This window comes from Mya arenaria, chromosome 10 (genome assembly GCF_026914265.1).
Source record: "Mya arenaria isolate MELC-2E11 chromosome 10, ASM2691426v1".
NCBI lineage: Eukaryota > Metazoa > Mollusca > Bivalvia > Myida > Myidae > Mya > Mya arenaria.
This window is the reverse complement of record NC_069131.1, coordinates 72752724-72770336: the sequence shown is the minus strand read 5'-3', so window position 1 is coordinate 72770336 and position 17613 is coordinate 72752724. Positions and strand designations below refer to the sequence as shown.

Below are 17613 nucleotides of genomic sequence, written 5' to 3'. Positions count from 1 at the left end.
ACAAGGAATTCGAGCCAAACGAGTTCGAGCCAACGGGGTTGGACTGTATTCCATGATCTGATAATTTAGTAATGTAGACGTTAATAAGAGTAGAATGGACAAACTACAATATGTGGTCTTCACAATTAACCACATAAGCATTACAAAGTTTACATTTACGATCTAAAATAACCATACAGATGACATTGAATAGATTGTTACATGAGAAACAAATAGGGAAAATGTCTGTAAGCCACCATTAATAATAACTTTGTCTGGGGCTAAACAACAACAATTGAACAAAAGGTCACACAATCAGAAAAACAAAACGTCTAAACAGTAAAATATTGTATATGGACCCTTTTGTCGAAAATCAGTGTAAATAAGAGTGCTTCTTTGCTGGATGTTTTACTGTAATTATTATACAGACAACAAGCAACCTTTGATCTCCAGGGAGGAGATTTTGGACAACTAAAAAGTATGGGTGACATGACCGTTTTGGCAGACTGAGACTCTCTGGCAGAGTGAGGCTCTCTGGTAGAATAAGACTTCATAATAGACTCCGACTCTCTGGTAAACTGAGACTCTCTGTCAGACTGAGACTATTTGACAGACTGAGACTTTCTCACAGTCTTAGACCTTCCGTAATACTGAGACTCCCTGTCAAACTGAGACTCTATGTCAGACTGAAACTATTTGAAAGACTTAGACTTTTTGACAGGCTGAGATTCTTTGACAGTATGAGACTCTTTGACAGGCTGAGACTATAAGGCAGACTGAGGCATTAGGACAGACTGAAACTATAAGGCAGACTTAGACACTCTGTCAGACTGAAACTCTCTTGAAGACCGAGACTCTTTGACAGACTGATACTCTTATACAGACTGATACTCTTATACAGACTGATACTCTTATACAGACTGATACTCTTATACAGACTGATACTTTTGACATACTGAGACTCTTTGACAGTCTTAGACTCTCTTGCAGACTTAGACTCTATGTCAGAATGAGACTCTATTGCAGACATAGACTCTTTGATAGATTGAGCCTCTATGTCAGACAGATACTCTTAAAATGACTGAGACTTTTGGCAGACTGAGACTCCCTGTCAGACTGAGACTTTATGTCAGACTTAGACATTGTGGCAGACTGAGACTCTATGTCAGACTTAGACACTCTGACAGACTGAGACTCTATTGCAGACTAATACACTCTGACAGACTGAGACTCTATGCCAGACTAAGACACTCTGTCAGACTGCGACTCTATGTCAGACTTAGACACTCTGACAGACTGAGAATCTATGTCAGACTTAGACACTCTGTCAGACTGAGACTCTATGTCAGACTAATACACTCTGACAGACTGAGACTCTATGCCAGACTTAGACGCTCTGTCAGACTGAGACTCTATGTCAGACTTAGACACTCTGTCAGACTTAGACATTGCGGCAGACTGAGACTCTATGCCAGACTTAGACACTCTGTCAGACTGAGACTCTGTGCCAGACTTAGACACTCTGTCAGACTAAGACATTGTGGCAGACTGAGACTCTATGCCAGACTTAGACACTCTGTCAGACTGAGACTCTATGTCAGACTTAGACACTCTGTCAGACTTAGACATTATGGCAGACTGAGACTCTATGCCAGACTTAGACTCTCTGTCAGACTGAGACTCTTTGTCAGACTTAGACACTCTGTCAGACTTAGACACTCTGACAGACTGAGACTCTATGTTAGAGTAAGACACCCTGGTAGAGTAAGACTTTTTGACAGACTGGGACACTCCGACATACTGAGCCCTTTTGACAAACTGAGACTCTTTGACAGACTGAGATTCTTTGTTAGTATTAGATTATCTTGCAGACTGAGACTCTATTTCAGACTGAGACTCTATGACAGACTAAGACGCTTTGGCAGATTGAGACGCTTTGGCAGATTGGGACACTCAACTAGACAGAGACTCATTGGCAGACTGAGGCGCTTTTGCAGACTGAGACTCTCTTTCAGACAGAGACACTCGGACAGACTGAGGCCTTTTGACATACTGAGGCCTTTTGACAGACTTAGATCTTGAAGATTTAGACTCCCTTTCAGACTAAGACTCTATGGCAGGCTAAGGCGCTTTGGCAGGCTGAGACTCTCGGGCAGACTAAGACTTTCGGGCAGTCTAAGACACTCTGGCAGACTGAGACTCTCTTTTAGACTGAGACTCTATTGCAGACTGAGACTTTATGGAAGTCTAAGACTCTATGAAGTGTGAGGCTCTGTTGCAGACTAAGACTCTCGGGTAGACTGAGACACTATGGCAGACTGAGACTCTCTTGCAGTTTGAGACTGTATGGCAGTCTGAGACTCTGTGGCAGACTAAGACTCTCGGGCAGACTGAAACTTTCTGAAACAATCGACGTATGTAGTTTTCAATCAACTGGACACTGAATCAAATATATTACGTGGGTTTGGTGAAAGAAGGTTACGAACCCTTACACATTTCCATGCCGCTTGCAACCTTCTGGCGTTTACCCACCAATAATATAACTACATTTATGTTATGCTTTCCGGTGGTTTATAGAGATTTATCAGTGGAATAAAATGGATATTTCACTGTTTCAATTGGATATTTTCCACTGTTTTGAAAATTAAGCCCGCTCTCGGTTCCAAATCAAACGTGTGCGCGCACAGGGCTGGGACACAATTTTAACGACGTATTTTTCAAAATGACGGTTAGTGCGCATACAAATCGACAAGTATTTCTTCTATAAAGTGTAATCGAATGCCTTTAATTTCCATTTATAAATAGTGTAAGATAGCAATATGTATTTCCCTTTAAATATTGACATCGACAAATTATTGTTTTGGTAATTGATAAATGACTGGCATTATCTTCGAATCGTTAAAAAAGTCACGGCTCATTTCGATCTGCGCATTAAAGCAGAAGATCATGAAAATGTACGTTTACATTATTTATATCCTCCAACAAAGCGACTTTGTGGGTTATAATCAACTCATAAACATTTTAATACTCAGTTTGAATAGAACAATAACTGTGCGAAATTCCGATTGTATTTCGGACAAAAGGCAAAGAAACCGGACCGGTACCAGAAACCGGATACATATGTATAGAAAACCCATAATTCCATTACAGGGGAATAAAATAATGATTTATAGTAACGAGTATGATTTCATTGAGGGTTATGTTATAGAAAAAAACTATAAAGGTACATGACAGTTGTGTTGGAATGGTTTTGTATTCAACTTTCCATGTTAATTTCTTCTCAACCGTGGGCTGTCCTTTTGTCCAAATGTTTTTTTTGTATATTTCAGTTTATGTTTTATGTATTGTATTTATTGAAAAAATAAACAGGTGGTTTTACCATGATTTATTTAAGTTATCATATTCAATGATTAACCATATCCGATTTCATTGTTTTGACACGCTTTTATGCCGTAACACAATGTCTAGAGTGACGCAGTGAATTTGTTAATTGATACCATATTGTTTTGTTCTTAATTCACATTAAAGTGCATATATGTCAATACTATCATTCAATATTTATTTTCCCACCTCCCTGTGGTTCGAGTTCCAGACATCAGATCTAATTTTGAAATCAGACAGAATTTAAATAACAAACGCATATGAAGAAAATATAGTTTTCGTGTTCATTCCGAATTGAGCTTGAATGTAATCATATCTATAAAATATATCTTTCTTCATTCATTATAACTCTTAACAATGAACATGTCTGTTATATGATATGTCTCTGTTCGTGGCAAATGCAATATAAATAAATATTAATATTTCACTTAAAGTTTGTGTGTCCATCCTCAATGTTAATATAAAACAATATTAAAGCTGCAGTCTTACAGATTTGCCGTTTCTACAAGTTTTATTTTTCGTCTTGGAATGAGCAGCTTTTTGCGTAAATATCAGCAATCCAGTGATAAAAGACTGCTGAAAATAGATCAGATCGCAGACTTTCATATTTCCTTTCGAAAATTAATGTTTCATGGCTAAAAGCGTTACTAACAGTTCAAGAAAAATGCATGAAACATCAATTTTTGAACTTAAATATAAATATCTGCGATCTAATTTTTGTCAGTAGTCTTGTATCACTGATTTCCATGCATTTTCGCGTAAAATGGCTCGTTCCAAGGCAAAAATTAAAAAAAAGTTGTCAAAACGTTCAATCTGTGAGAGAGCAGCTTTAAGTACAAATGTAATGTTTAAAATACTGTTTATGATCATATTCAATATGAACATCGTCTCACATTCAATCCTATTGGGAATAACTGATGAATCTTTTGATCATGTAAGCAGGAACACGCTTGTGTTCAAATTACTTAATAAATGTGTTGAATCCTGAATCTTGAAAATCCATGAAGTGCGTTGCTCAAATATTATGATTTTTAATTATCATTTTTACATATTAGCAAAACAGGGAAATAAATATTTCACCTAAACAAGGTTTTCTTCAAAGAATACATACAAGTTAAGAGATTTGAGGCTGTTAAAATAACACTTCACGTTGAACGTTCCTGGTACCATATTTACAGAGCATCGTATTAATATTAAACTATTCAATCTTAGGTGTAAAACTTTAACTCGTTTTATTTCTTGAATGAATTAATTCTTTGAAAGGTTTTCTTTCATTTTTTAGAACTAAAAGTGTCCATACATTAAATGCAGATCGTACTTTAAGTATAATGTGTAAAAGCAGTTTATACCAATGGAATAAAACAGTCGAATTGAAAATAAAATGAATTTAAGGAAAAAGTTTAAGATCTTCTGTAATACGACCCCAGGCATCCGTTTCGAACTTTGTTATCTCGAAGTTATGATGAACTTTTTCGTGTTGTTTGGTTAAAGTGACACTCTTATTCAAAATCAATACATACACACACACATCAATTTTGACTCATAAACATTAACTTCTTACCAAATAATGCATCTATGGAAAATATTAGTTACTGATAACAAGATTGTAAGTGTGTATTTAATAGAAGAAAGCGCAAAAATATTAAATGATTGGTGAATGCTAAAAGATTTACTGTGGTCTACTACAGTCTCATAAGGTAGAAATCCCGTGTTTTATGCTCATTTCTTTCAAACTAAACTTAGTATCTTCCATAAGAACCATTGTTTTCTGCATTTATTCCTCCTTTCCTGGAATATTAAATTAATAGTATTAATTATGGTAAATCTTATTTTAGAGCAAGAGTGCATCCTTAATTATGCATTATATATTTCGGTTATATCGAATGTTTGTTATCTTGAAATATTTTAAGAGGTTCCAACGACTTCGACATAGCGAGTTTTGACTGTACTCGTATGGATTGAACTTATAGCTGCACTCTCACAGATTGAACGTTTTGACAACTTTTTAATTTTTTGTCTTAGAACCAGCCAATTTTTGCGAAAATCCATTGAAACTAGTTATATAAGACTGCTGACAAAAATGAGATCGCAGATTTTTATATTTCAGTCCAAAAATAGATGTTTTATGCATTTTTCTTAAACCGTTAGTAACGGTTTAATTCATTAAACATTAATTTTCGAAAGGAAATAGGAAAATCTGCGATCTGATCTTTTGTCAGCAGTCTTATACCATTGGTTTGCAGATATCTACGCAAAAGTTTGCTCTTTCCAAGACAAAAAAATCTAAAAGTTGTAAAAATGGTATATCTGTGGGAGTGCAGCTTTAAGCCAGTATTCATGTTGAAAAAGAGTTAAGATTGTTAAAAAATCAACTTGTTACCGTTAGTGGTGTTGATACATATTTAAGAATATTGAATTTTGACTAAGACCTTTTAATGAAACGACCCTAGGGCCCCAGGGCCGGTATTCATAAAAAAACATCTTAAGTCATTTCTTAACTTAAATGACTTTAATAAGCTTTTCGTGGTCAAATCTAAAGAAAAGTATTACTGTTTTTAACAGGAAAGTATGCATTTTCATTAAATCAATAAAAAAATAAAGATTCTTAAATTAAGGAAACTGACCTTAGTTAGGAAGTGACTTTAGATGTTTTCTGAATACCAGTCTACTATGGCAGGACATTAACAGGAACTTGTGTTGTGTGCCAAACTAACTGCAGACTCAAAAGGGGGGAACTTTAAAACTGAAGTATTTGACAGCCATTTCCTTTGTTCTTCTTGTATTATTACAACCACATCGCGTAATTATGAATCATAATACCATTAACCATCAGATTAAAGGATTATCTTTACAACTAATCGGCTTTTTTTGTAAATTAACAAAAGCGGATTTGGTTCAAAGTTCCAAAGTATTACAACATATACAATGCAATGTTCGTATTGTAAGAGGGTCAGACTGCGGTTTGAAAGATTGTAATATGATCAAAATTGTATTTATGATTTAATTGTTACTGATTGAATTATGACAAAGTGAGACGATTTAAGTATTCATCATTTAGCATACTATATTGGCCATTTATAGATTATTATCATTGTTGTTATTATTATTAGTAGTAGACACCAAACAAGTGAAACATCAATAAAGAATCTAATAAAAAGTATTTTAGAAAAAGAAAATAAATTATGTGCGGGGAGATAGAAAATAAAACATTTTCAGTTTGGTGGTGTAAAATGTAAAAGGTGTCCGTATAGAATCTCATTCCGTATTCTTGAAGGATTTCATTCTATACATGTGTTTGTGGAATGTAAGTTCCGTACATGTGTTTGTGGAATGTGAGTCCCGCACATGTGTTTATTTACAACATGTGACACTTATCTAAACCAAAGATATTTTAATCTGGGACATGTGCTTCCAGTTGACAGAGTTGGCGGTAGTGTCCCGAGGCGTTGTCATGGTTGCCACGCCCCCTCCCGAAAGTCGAATATCTAATAACCTGGAATATATTAGTAACACCTTTTAACTATAGACTGCACACCCTATTTTGTAACTGCCATATCTACCACATGTGTTTTACTTTTCTGCTCAATAATTTTGATCAGGGCCATGTGCATTTCCCGTTGACAGAGTTGGGGGTAGTGTCCCCATATGCTTTGTCATGGCTACCACGCCCTACTGGCGCGTGTCATGAGAACTGCATCCTGCTAGAATGGAATGTGATACCGGTTAATTGAGGCTGTGTAATTGCCGAAATAATTTTTTTATCTTCTTTTCAATTAACAAACTTTTGACATAACTATTTTATTTCTCTCGTTACTTATTTTTTATCATTACTGATTCAGGTTAATACAATAATGAAGAAGTGACAAAACATAAAATTAAATTTGATTTTTTTTGCCATTTATTAAAAAAATCAGCAGTTTGCATCTGCGTTTACCGATGTAAAATGCATTATAAAAGAGCGATCTCACACAAATCGGAATGTAATTATAATGGTCCACTTATGCTAATATAAGAAAGAATTATACAAATAAACATTAATTCTACATTATCAAATTAAACTGCGCAGCTTTCTCTATGCATTGGTCCGATTGTCAGCGTTTTGTAATATGTATTTTCTTCAATTCCATCTAATACCGTTAGCACTCAGGACCCTTAATCCACACTCGGTGGAATCCCTCGTACGTTGTTTGAATTCACGTGTGCCCTTTCTGTAATTTTGGTCTTATTCTTTTAAAAAACAAACATCCGAATCACAGTCTTTCTCTCTCTTTCTATTTATAAATACTTATCAGCAGCCATTTCAAATGTCATCCACTTTCGGACATAGGCGGACATTAAACCAGTACATGTATTTGATATCGCAGACAGTGTCCGTGCGTCTGCCCGATTTTTTTTTTTTTTTAGAATTTTCTGTAATTCCTTCGAATGTCACCGATGGGTACGTCATGGCTTTAGCCCGTTGAACTTCGATTCCTCCGATCTGAGTTCAAATCTCGGCGGAACCTTATATCATGTGGGAATTGATGGTATGCATGTTCTTTATTCCTCCTATATACAAAACTTTGTCGAAACCATGGATGCTATATTTTTAGATGAAAAACATTGTCGACAGACAACTAACAAATGTCCATTGTAGATTTTAGAAGCATCGGAAAATATGCAGACTGACATAAAGACAGACGAACGACCAGACAAACAGACAGACAGACAGACAACAGAACAAACAGGAAAGTCATATTCATGTAGAAGAATAGACAGACATACATAAACATGAATGGTTGCTTAATGATTGATTACACTTTAATATACTTTTCGATCCAATGTCCTACCCGACTTTTTCTTTCAGCCATGTATTTGTCCGTTCGTACGTGCTCATGTCTACTATCTCCTATAAAATACCATTTCTGTAATCCCACCAACTACTACCGGTTCCATGGTGTAATGGTTAGCACTCAGGACTCTGAATCCTGCGATCCGAGTTCAAATCTCGGTGGAACCTAATATTTTGTTGGAATTGATCCCAAATATAAAACAGACATACGGACGGACGGACGAACCGTGTGGCAGTCTGACAAACAGACAGAGTGGTATCCATACATACAGCCAACATTATGGATTGTTTGTTGGTATAAGCTTAATGATACTTTTATAGTATTATAACTCTTTTCTCACAAATATACCACGTAATTTTACATTTTATTTGTTCGTCTGTTTGTCCATGCGCTGGTCAGTGTTCATAATATTTACTTTTGCAAACCAATTATCAGTGGTCTTAATTTTATGCCAGCCAGCCAGCCAACTAGCCAACCAGCTAGCCAGGCAGACAGACAGACAGGGAGGCCACACATATATCAGACATACAGATACGCAGCAAGCAAAAGAGCCAAAACGCATATCAGACAGACAAACATACACACACATACCGATAAACAGACAATTTAATCGTAAGAAGAACTTTTTCTTTCCATTGGTTTGTCCCTTTTCGTGATTCTGTCTCATATCATAATTACTTTTTACTGTACTTCCAATCATTCTTACCGGTTCCATGGTGTAATGGTTAGCACTCAGGACTCTGAATCCTGCGATCCGAGTTCAAATCGCGGTGGAACCTCACGCTTTGTTGGAATTGGTATGCGCCCTAAAAATCAATATCTACTGAATGGTCCTAATTTTAACAGAAACACGGACAAACGGACGTACCAACAATTTTGGTTCATGATCTTCGAACGGAGGAACTGACAGAAAGACAAACAGACAGGGAAGCAGACATATCAAGCAGACATACCCACCAAGCAGACATACATACCAAGCACATACCAAGCAGGCATACATTACAAGCAGGCATACATATAAAGCATACATACCATTCACGCAGACATATAAACCAAGCAGACATACAAACCAAGCAGACATAAACACCAAACAGACATACATATAAAGCAGACATACCAACCAGGCAGACATACATACAAAGCAGACATACATACCAAGCAGACATACATACCAAGCTACCAAGCAGAAATATATACCAAACAGACAAAGCAGACATACATACTAAGCAGACATACATACCAAGCAGACATATAGACACAGCAGACATGCATAAAGAAACAGACAAAGCAGACATACATACTAAGCAGACATACATACCAAGAAGACATATACACCAAGCTGACATACATACCAAGCAGACATACATACCAAAGAGACAAAGCAGACATACATACTAAGCAGACATACATACCAAACAGACAAAGTAGACATACATACTAAGCAGACATACATACTAAGCAGACATATACACCACGCAGACAAACTCACCAAGCAGACATACAAACCAATCAGACATAAACACCAAGCAGACATACCAACCAAGCATACATACATACAAAGCAGACAAACCCACCAAGAAGACATATATACAAAGCAGACATTCAAACCAAGCAGACAAAGCAAACATACGTACCAAACAGACAAAGCAGACATACATACAAAGCAGACATACCCACCAAGCAGACATACATACAAAGCAGACATATATACCAAGCAGACATACATACCAATCAGACATACATACCAAACAGACAAAGCAGACATACATACTAAGCAGACATACATACCAAGCAGACATATACACCACACAGAAAAACTCACCAAGCAGACATACAAACCAATCAGACATAAACACCAAACAGACATACCAACCAAGCAGACATACATACAAAGCAGACATACCCACCAAGCAAACATACATACAAAGCAGACATACAAACCAAGCAGACAAAGCAGTCATACATTACAAACAGACAAAGCAGACATACATATCAAACAGACATACAAACCAAGCAGACATAAACACCAAGCAGACATATACACCAAGAAGACATACATGGCTCGAACTGGATTTTAAGGACCGATTTCTTTAATCTGAAGGTAAAACATCCCGCTTACAACCGACTTGAAGCAGACAAGGAGGCAGACAGACCGACATAACAACATAACAACCGACATGAAGCTGACAGGGAGGCAGACAGACCCACCTAACAACCATACAACCGACATGAAGCAGACAGGGAGGCAGGTAGACCCACCTAACAACCTTACAACCGACATGAAGCAGACAGGGAGGCAGACAGACCCACCTAACATCCGACATGAAGCCGAAAGGGAGGCATACACACCACCTAACAACCTTACAACCGACATGAAGCAGACAGGGAGGCAGATAGACCCACCTAGCATCCTTACAACCGACATGAAGCTGACAAGGAGGCAGACACATCCACCTTACAACCTTACAATTGTCATGAAGCAGACAGGGAGGAACACATACCCACCTAACAATCTTACAACCGACATGAAGCTGACAGGGAGGCAGAATGACCCACCTAACAACCTTAAAACCGACTTGAAGCAAACAGGGAGGCAGACTGACCCACCTAACAACCTTACAACCGACATGAAGCAAACAGGGAGGCATACAGACCCACCTAACAACTTAACAACCAACATGAAGCAGACAAGGAGGCAGACGGACCAATCTAACAACCTAACAACAGACATGAAGCAGACAGGGAGGCAGACAGACCCACCTAACTACCTTACAACCGACATGAAGCAGACAGGTAGGCAGACAGACCAACCTAACATCCTCACAACCGACATGACCGACATGAAGCAGATAAGGATGCAGACGGACCCACCTAACAATCTAACAACCGACATGAAGCAGACAGGGAGGGAGACGGACCCACCTAACAACCTAACAACCGACATGAAGCAGACAGGGAGGCAGACAGACCCACCTAACAATCTACCGAACGATATGAAGGAAGGCATGAAGGCAGACAGACATAACTAAAAGCCTACCGACCCACTGAAATGCAGACAGTGAAGCAGACACACCTACCGACTGACTGGAAGCAGACAGGGAGGCAGACCTACCAAACTACCGACATGATGAAAGACAGGGAGGCAGGCATTCCTACCTTATAACCTACGGACCGACTAAAATGTAGAGTGACAGACAGACATACCTTTCAACCTAAAGACCCACAGGAAGGTGGATAGGGAGACAGATAGACATACCTTACATACTACCGACCGACTGTAAGGCAGATAGACAGACAGCAGTACAAATAGGACAGACATATAGAACGATATACAGACATACATTACATATTGTTTGCTTTATGATACCACTTTAGTATAATTTTCGCTCTTATATTCTACGAGAAATTTGCTTTTCATGTAATTCCATCGATGATCACCGGTTCCATGGTGTAATGGTTAGCACTCAGGACTCTGAATCCTGCGATCCGAGTTCAAATCTCGGTGGAACCTGATGTTTTGTTGGAATTTATACGCGCTTTATCTGCATTTTGTAAATTATGTATCAATATCATAGACAGTGAGACAGACATACCTACCTAAAAAGTAAAAACCTAACAACTTGCCGACATTCAGGCAGGTAGACAATGAGACAGACCAGGGGCGGCTCCAGGAGTTCGCGTTAGAGTGGGGAAACCTTGGAACGAACCTTCGCTGCATTTCGGGTGTATTTTATACATGTAACTCTTTTTCTTGCTGTTTTTTTTAAATAAAAAGTAAACTTCGAGTTCGACAATTTTGTGGGCGGTTGGGGGTTCGCCGAAGGCATATATACCTAACAATCTCACGACCTACTGGAAGGCAGACAGACTAACCGCAACCTAACGACTGAAATGAAGGAAGACAGTGAGGCAGGCTGACCTACCTTACAACCTAACGCCGGATATGAAGGAAGAGAGGGAGGCAGATGGACCTACCTAACAACCTAACGCCCGATTTGAAGGAAAAGAAGGAGGCAGACGGACCAAACTTACAGCCACTACCGGTATGAAGGGAGACAGGGAGGCAGACAGACCTACTTAACAACCTAACGCCCGATATGAAGGAAGAGAGGGAGACAGACGTACCAAACTAACAGCCTACCGCCCGATATGAAGGAAGAGAGGGAGACAGACGGACCAAACTAACAGCCTACCGCCCGATATGAAGAAAGGGAGGCAAGAGACCTGCCTAACAACCTAACGCCTGATATGAAGGAATAGAGGCAAAAGCTAACGCCCGATATGAGGGAAGAGAGGGAGGCAGACAGACCTACCTAACAACATACCACCCGATATGAAGGAAGAGAGGCAAACGGACCTACCTAACAACCTAACGTCCGATATGAAGGAAGAGAGGGAGGCAGACAGACCTACCTAACAACCTACTGCCCGATATGAAGGAAGAGAGAAAGGAAGACAGACCTACCTAATTACCGAACGCCTGATTTGAAGGGAGAGAGGGAGACAGGCGGGCCTACCTAACAACCTTACACCCGATATGAAAGGAGACAGGGGGTCAGACATACCTGCCGTACAACCTACCGAACTACAAGGAGCCAAACACCTGCCTTACAACCTACCAGCCCACAGGAATGCAGACACCTGCCTTACAACCTACCAACCCACACGAAGGCAGACACCTGACTAACAACCTACCGACCCACACGAAGGCAGACACCTGCCTTACAACCTACCGGCCCACATGAAGTCAGACACCTGCCTTACAACCTACCGGCCCACATGAAGTCAGACACCTGCCTTACAACCTACCGGCCCACATGAAGTCAGACACCTGCCTTACAACCTACCGGCCCACATGAAGTCAGACACCTGCCTTACAACCTACCGGCCCACACGAAGTCAGACACCTGCCTTACAACCTACCGGCCCACATGAAGTCAGACACCTGCCTTACAACCTACCGGCCCACATGAAGTCAGACACCTGCCTTACAACCTACCGGCCCACACGAAGTCAGACACCTGACTAACAACCTACCGACCCACACGAAGGCAGACACCTGACTAACAACCTACCGACCCACAGAAAGGCAGACACCTGCCTTACAACCTACCGGCCCACACGAAGTCAGACACCTGCCTTACAACCTACCGGCCCACACGAAGTCAGACACCTGCCTTACAACCTACCGGCCCACATGAAGGCAAACACCTGCCTTACAACCTACCGGCCCACAGGAAGGCAGACACCTGCCTTACAACCTACCAACCCACACGAAGGCAGACACCTGACTAACAACCTACCGACCCACACGAAGGCAGACACCTGCCTTACAACCTACCAGCCCACAGGAAGGCAAACACCTGACTAACAACCTACCGACCCACACGAAGGCAGACACCTGCCTTACAACCTACCGAACTACAAGGGGCCAGACACCTGCCTTACAACCTACCGGCCCACATGAAGGCAAACACCTGCCTTACAACCTACCGGCCCACAGGAAGGCAGACACCTGCCTTACAACCTACCGGCCCACATGAAGGCAAACACCTGCCTTACAACCTACCGGCCCACAGGAAGGCAGACACCTGCCTTACAACCTACCGGCCCACTGGAAGTCAGACACCTGCCTTACAACCTACCGGCCCACATGAAGGCAAACACCTGCCTTACAACCTACCGAACTACAAGGGGCCAGACACCTGCCTTACAACCTACCGGCCCACATGAAGGCAAACACCTGCCTTACAACCTACCGGCCCACATGAAGGCAGACACCTGCCTTACAACCTACCGGCCAACATGCAGGCATACACCTGCCTTACAACCTACCGACCCACAGGAATGTAGACACCTGCCTTACAACCTACCGACCCACAGGAATGTAGACACCTGCCTTACAACCTACCGGCCCACATGCAGGCAGACACCTGCCTTACAACCTACCGGCCCACAGGCAGGCAGACACCTGCCTTACAACCTACCGACCCACAGGAATGTAGACACCTGCCTTACAAGCTACCGACCCACAGGAAGGCAGACTCCTGCCTTACAACCTAGAGACCCACAGGCAGGCAGACACCTGCCTTACAAGCTACTGACCCACAGGAAGGCAGACACCTGCCTTACAAGCTACCGACCCACAGGAAGGCAGACTCCTGCCTTACAACCTAGAGACCCACAGGCAGGCAGACACCTGCCTTACAAGCTACCGACCCACAGGAAGGCAGACACCTGCCTTACAACCTAGAGACCCACAGAAAGGTGGACAGGGAGACAGACAGACATACCTTACATACTACCGACCGACTGTAAGGCAGATATACAGACAACAGTACAAATAGTACAGACATATAGAACGATATACAGACATACATTACATATTGTTTGCTTTATGATACCACTTAAGTATAATTTTCGCTCTAATACTCTACGAGAAATTTGCGTTTCATGTAATTCCATCGATGATCACCGGTTCCATGGTGTAATGGTTAGCACTCAGGACTCTGAATCCTGCGATCCGAGTTCAAATCTCGGTGGAACCTGATGTTTTGTTGGAATTTATACGCGCTTTATCTGCATTTTGTAAATTATGTATCGATATCATAGACAGTGAGAGACATACCTACCTACAAACCTAACAACTTGCCGACATTCAGGCAGGTAGACAATGAGACAGACCAGGGGCGGCTCCTGGAGTTCGCGTTAGAGTGGGGAAACCTTGGAACGAACCTTTTCCTTTTGACTAGCACCCTTCCATCAGAACCGAAATTAGGTGTATAGTAGGGAAGGTAACTCGAGTACCCGAGTACTCGATCGATTTTCCGAGTACCTTTACATGGTTTGTATATTGTTGAAGCGGGGGGCGGGGTGGGCAGGCCGAAATGCTGCATTTCGGGCGTATTTTATACACGTAACTCATGAGAGGGAGGTAAACAGAACTACCTAACAAGTTAACGCACGATGTGAAGGAACGGAGGAAGACAGACCAACCTAACGCCCGATATGAAAGGATAGAGTGAGGCAGGCGGACCTACATAACAGACATACCTACATAACAATCTACCCCCCCCCCCCCCCGATATGAAGGAAGACAGGGAGGAAGACAGAACTACCTAATTAACTAAGGTAGGTTACCTAACGCCTGATTTGAAGAGAAAGAGACAGGAGACCTGCCTAACAACCTCACGCCCGACATGAAGGAAGTCAGCCGGGAGGCAGACATACCTAGCTAACAAAATACAACCCGGTATGAAGGAAAAGGAGGCAGTCAGACCTACCTAACAACCTACTGCCCGATATGAAGGAAGAGAGGGAGGCAGGCAGACCTACCTAACAACCTAACGTCCGATATGAAGGAAGAGAGGGAGGCAGACAGACCTACCTAACAACCTACCGGCCCACAGGAAGGCAGACACCTGCCTTACAACCTACCAACCCACACGAAGGCAGACACCTGACTAACAACCTACCGACCCACACGAAGGCAGACACCTGCCTTACAACCTACCAGCCCACAGGAAGGCAAACACCTGACTAACAACCTACCGACCCACACGAAGGCAGACACCTGCCTTACAACCTACCGAACTACAAGGGGCCAGACACCTGCCTTACAACCTACCGGCCCACATGAAGGCAAACACCTGCCTTACAACCTACCGGCCCACAGGAAGGCAGACACCTGCCTTACAACCTACCGGCCCACATGAAGGCAAACACCTGCCTTACAACCTACCGGCCCACAGGAAGGCAGACACCTGCCTTACAACCTACCGGCCCACTGGAAGTCAGACACCTGCCTTACAACCTACCGGCCCACATGAAGGCAAACACCTGCCTTACAACCTACCGAACTACAAGGGGCCAGACACCTGCCTTACAACCTACCGGCCCACATGAAGGCAAACACCTGCCTTACAACCTACCGGCCCACATGAAGGCAGACACCTGCCTTACAACCTACCGGCCAACATGCAGGCATACACCTGCCTTACAACCTACCGACCCACAGGAATGTAGACACCTGCCTTACAACCTACCGACCCACAGGAATGTAGACACCTGCCTTACAACCTACCGGCCCACATGCAGGCAGACACCTGCCTTACAACCTACCGGCCCACAGGCAGGCAGACACCTGCCTTACAACCTACCGACCCACAGGAATGTAGACACCTGCCTTACAAGCTACCGACCCACAGGAAGGCAGACTCCTGCCTTACAACCTAGAGACCCACAGGCAGGCAGACACCTGCCTGACAAGCTACCGACCCACAGGAAGGCAGACACCTGCCTTACAAGCTACCGACCCACAGGAAGGCAGACTCCTGCCTTACAACCTAGAGACCCACAGGCAGGCAGACACCTGCCTTACAAGCTACCGACCCACAGGAAGGCAGACACCTGCCTTACAACCTAGAGACCCACAGAAAGGTGAACAGGGAGACAGACAGACATACCTTACATACTACCGACCGACTGTAAGGCAGATATACAGACAACAGTACAAATAGTACAGACATATAGAACGATATACAGACATACATTACATATTGTTTGCTTTATGATACCACTTAAGTATAATTTTCGCTCTAATACTCTACGAGAAATTTGCGTTTCATGTAATTCCATCGATGATCACCGGTTCCATGGTGTAATGGTTAGCACTCAGGACTCTGAATCCTGCGATCCGAGTTCAAATCTCGGTGGAACCTGATGTTTTGTTGGAATTTATACGCGCTTTATCTGCATTTTGTAAATTATGTATCGATATCATAGACAGTGAGAGACATACCTACCTACAAACCTAACAACTTGCCGACATTCAGGCAGGTAGACAATGAGACAGACCAGGGGCGGCTCCTGGAGTTCGCGTTAGAGTGGGGAAACCTTGGAACGAACCTTTTCCTTTTGACTAGCACCCTTCCATCAGAACCGAAATTAGGTGTATAGTAGGGAAGGTAACTCGAGTACCCGAGTACTCGATCGATTTTCCGAGTACCTTTACATGGTTTGTATATTGTTGAAGCGGGGGGCGGGGTGGGCAGGCCGAAATGCTGCATTTCGGGCGTATTTTATACACGTAACTCATGAGAGGGAGGTAAACAGAACTACCTAACAAGTTAACGCACGATGTGAAGGAACGGAGGAAGACAGACCAACCTAACGCCCGATATGAAAGGATAGAGTGAGGCAGGCGGACCTACATAACAGACATACCTACATAACAATCTACCCCCCCCCCCCCCCGATATGAAGGAAGACAGGGAGGAAGACAGAACTACCTAATTAACTAAGGTAGGTTACCTAACGCCTGATTTGAAGAGAAAGAGACAGGAGACCTGCCTAACAACCTCACGCCCGACATGAAGGAAGTCAGCCGGGAGGCAGACATACCTAGCTAACAAAATACAAC

The 17613-nt window shown here is 42.1% G+C and overlaps 2 protein-coding genes and 5 non-coding genes across 7 annotated transcripts; all 7 read left to right on the top strand.

The window, feature by feature from the left end:
* Window positions 1-8287: 8287 nt before the first annotated feature.
* Window positions 8288-8359, top strand: Trnaq-cug (transfer RNA glutamine (anticodon CUG)). The gene has a single exon. It is a non-coding gene; the product is annotated as a tRNA-Gln (tRNA).
* Window positions 8360-8899: 540 nt separating this feature from the next.
* Window positions 8900-8971, top strand: Trnaq-cug (transfer RNA glutamine (anticodon CUG)). The gene has a single exon. It is a non-coding gene; the product is annotated as a tRNA-Gln (tRNA).
* Window positions 8972-11631: 2660 nt separating this feature from the next.
* On the top strand, window positions 11632-11703 carry Trnaq-cug (transfer RNA glutamine (anticodon CUG)). Its single transcript has one exon. It is a non-coding gene; the product is annotated as a tRNA-Gln (tRNA).
* Window positions 11704-13731: 2028 nt separating this feature from the next.
* LOC128205017 (adhesive plaque matrix protein-like) lies at window positions 13732-14445 on the top strand. The gene has a single exon (XM_052906411.1). The coding sequence runs from the start codon at window positions 13732-13734 to the stop codon at window positions 14443-14445; it is 714 nt and encodes a 237-aa protein (XP_052762371.1).
* Window positions 14446-14668: 223 nt separating this feature from the next.
* Trnaq-cug (transfer RNA glutamine (anticodon CUG)) lies at window positions 14669-14740 on the top strand. Its single transcript has one exon. It is a non-coding gene; the product is annotated as a tRNA-Gln (tRNA).
* Window positions 14741-15903: 1163 nt separating this feature from the next.
* On the top strand, window positions 15904-16617 carry LOC128205016 (adhesive plaque matrix protein-like). The gene has a single exon (XM_052906410.1). The coding sequence runs from the start codon at window positions 15904-15906 to the stop codon at window positions 16615-16617; it is 714 nt and encodes a 237-aa protein (XP_052762370.1).
* Window positions 16618-16840: 223 nt separating this feature from the next.
* Trnaq-cug (transfer RNA glutamine (anticodon CUG)) lies at window positions 16841-16912 on the top strand. The gene has a single exon. It is a non-coding gene; the product is annotated as a tRNA-Gln (tRNA).
* The last annotated feature ends 701 nt before the right edge of the window (window positions 16913-17613 follow it).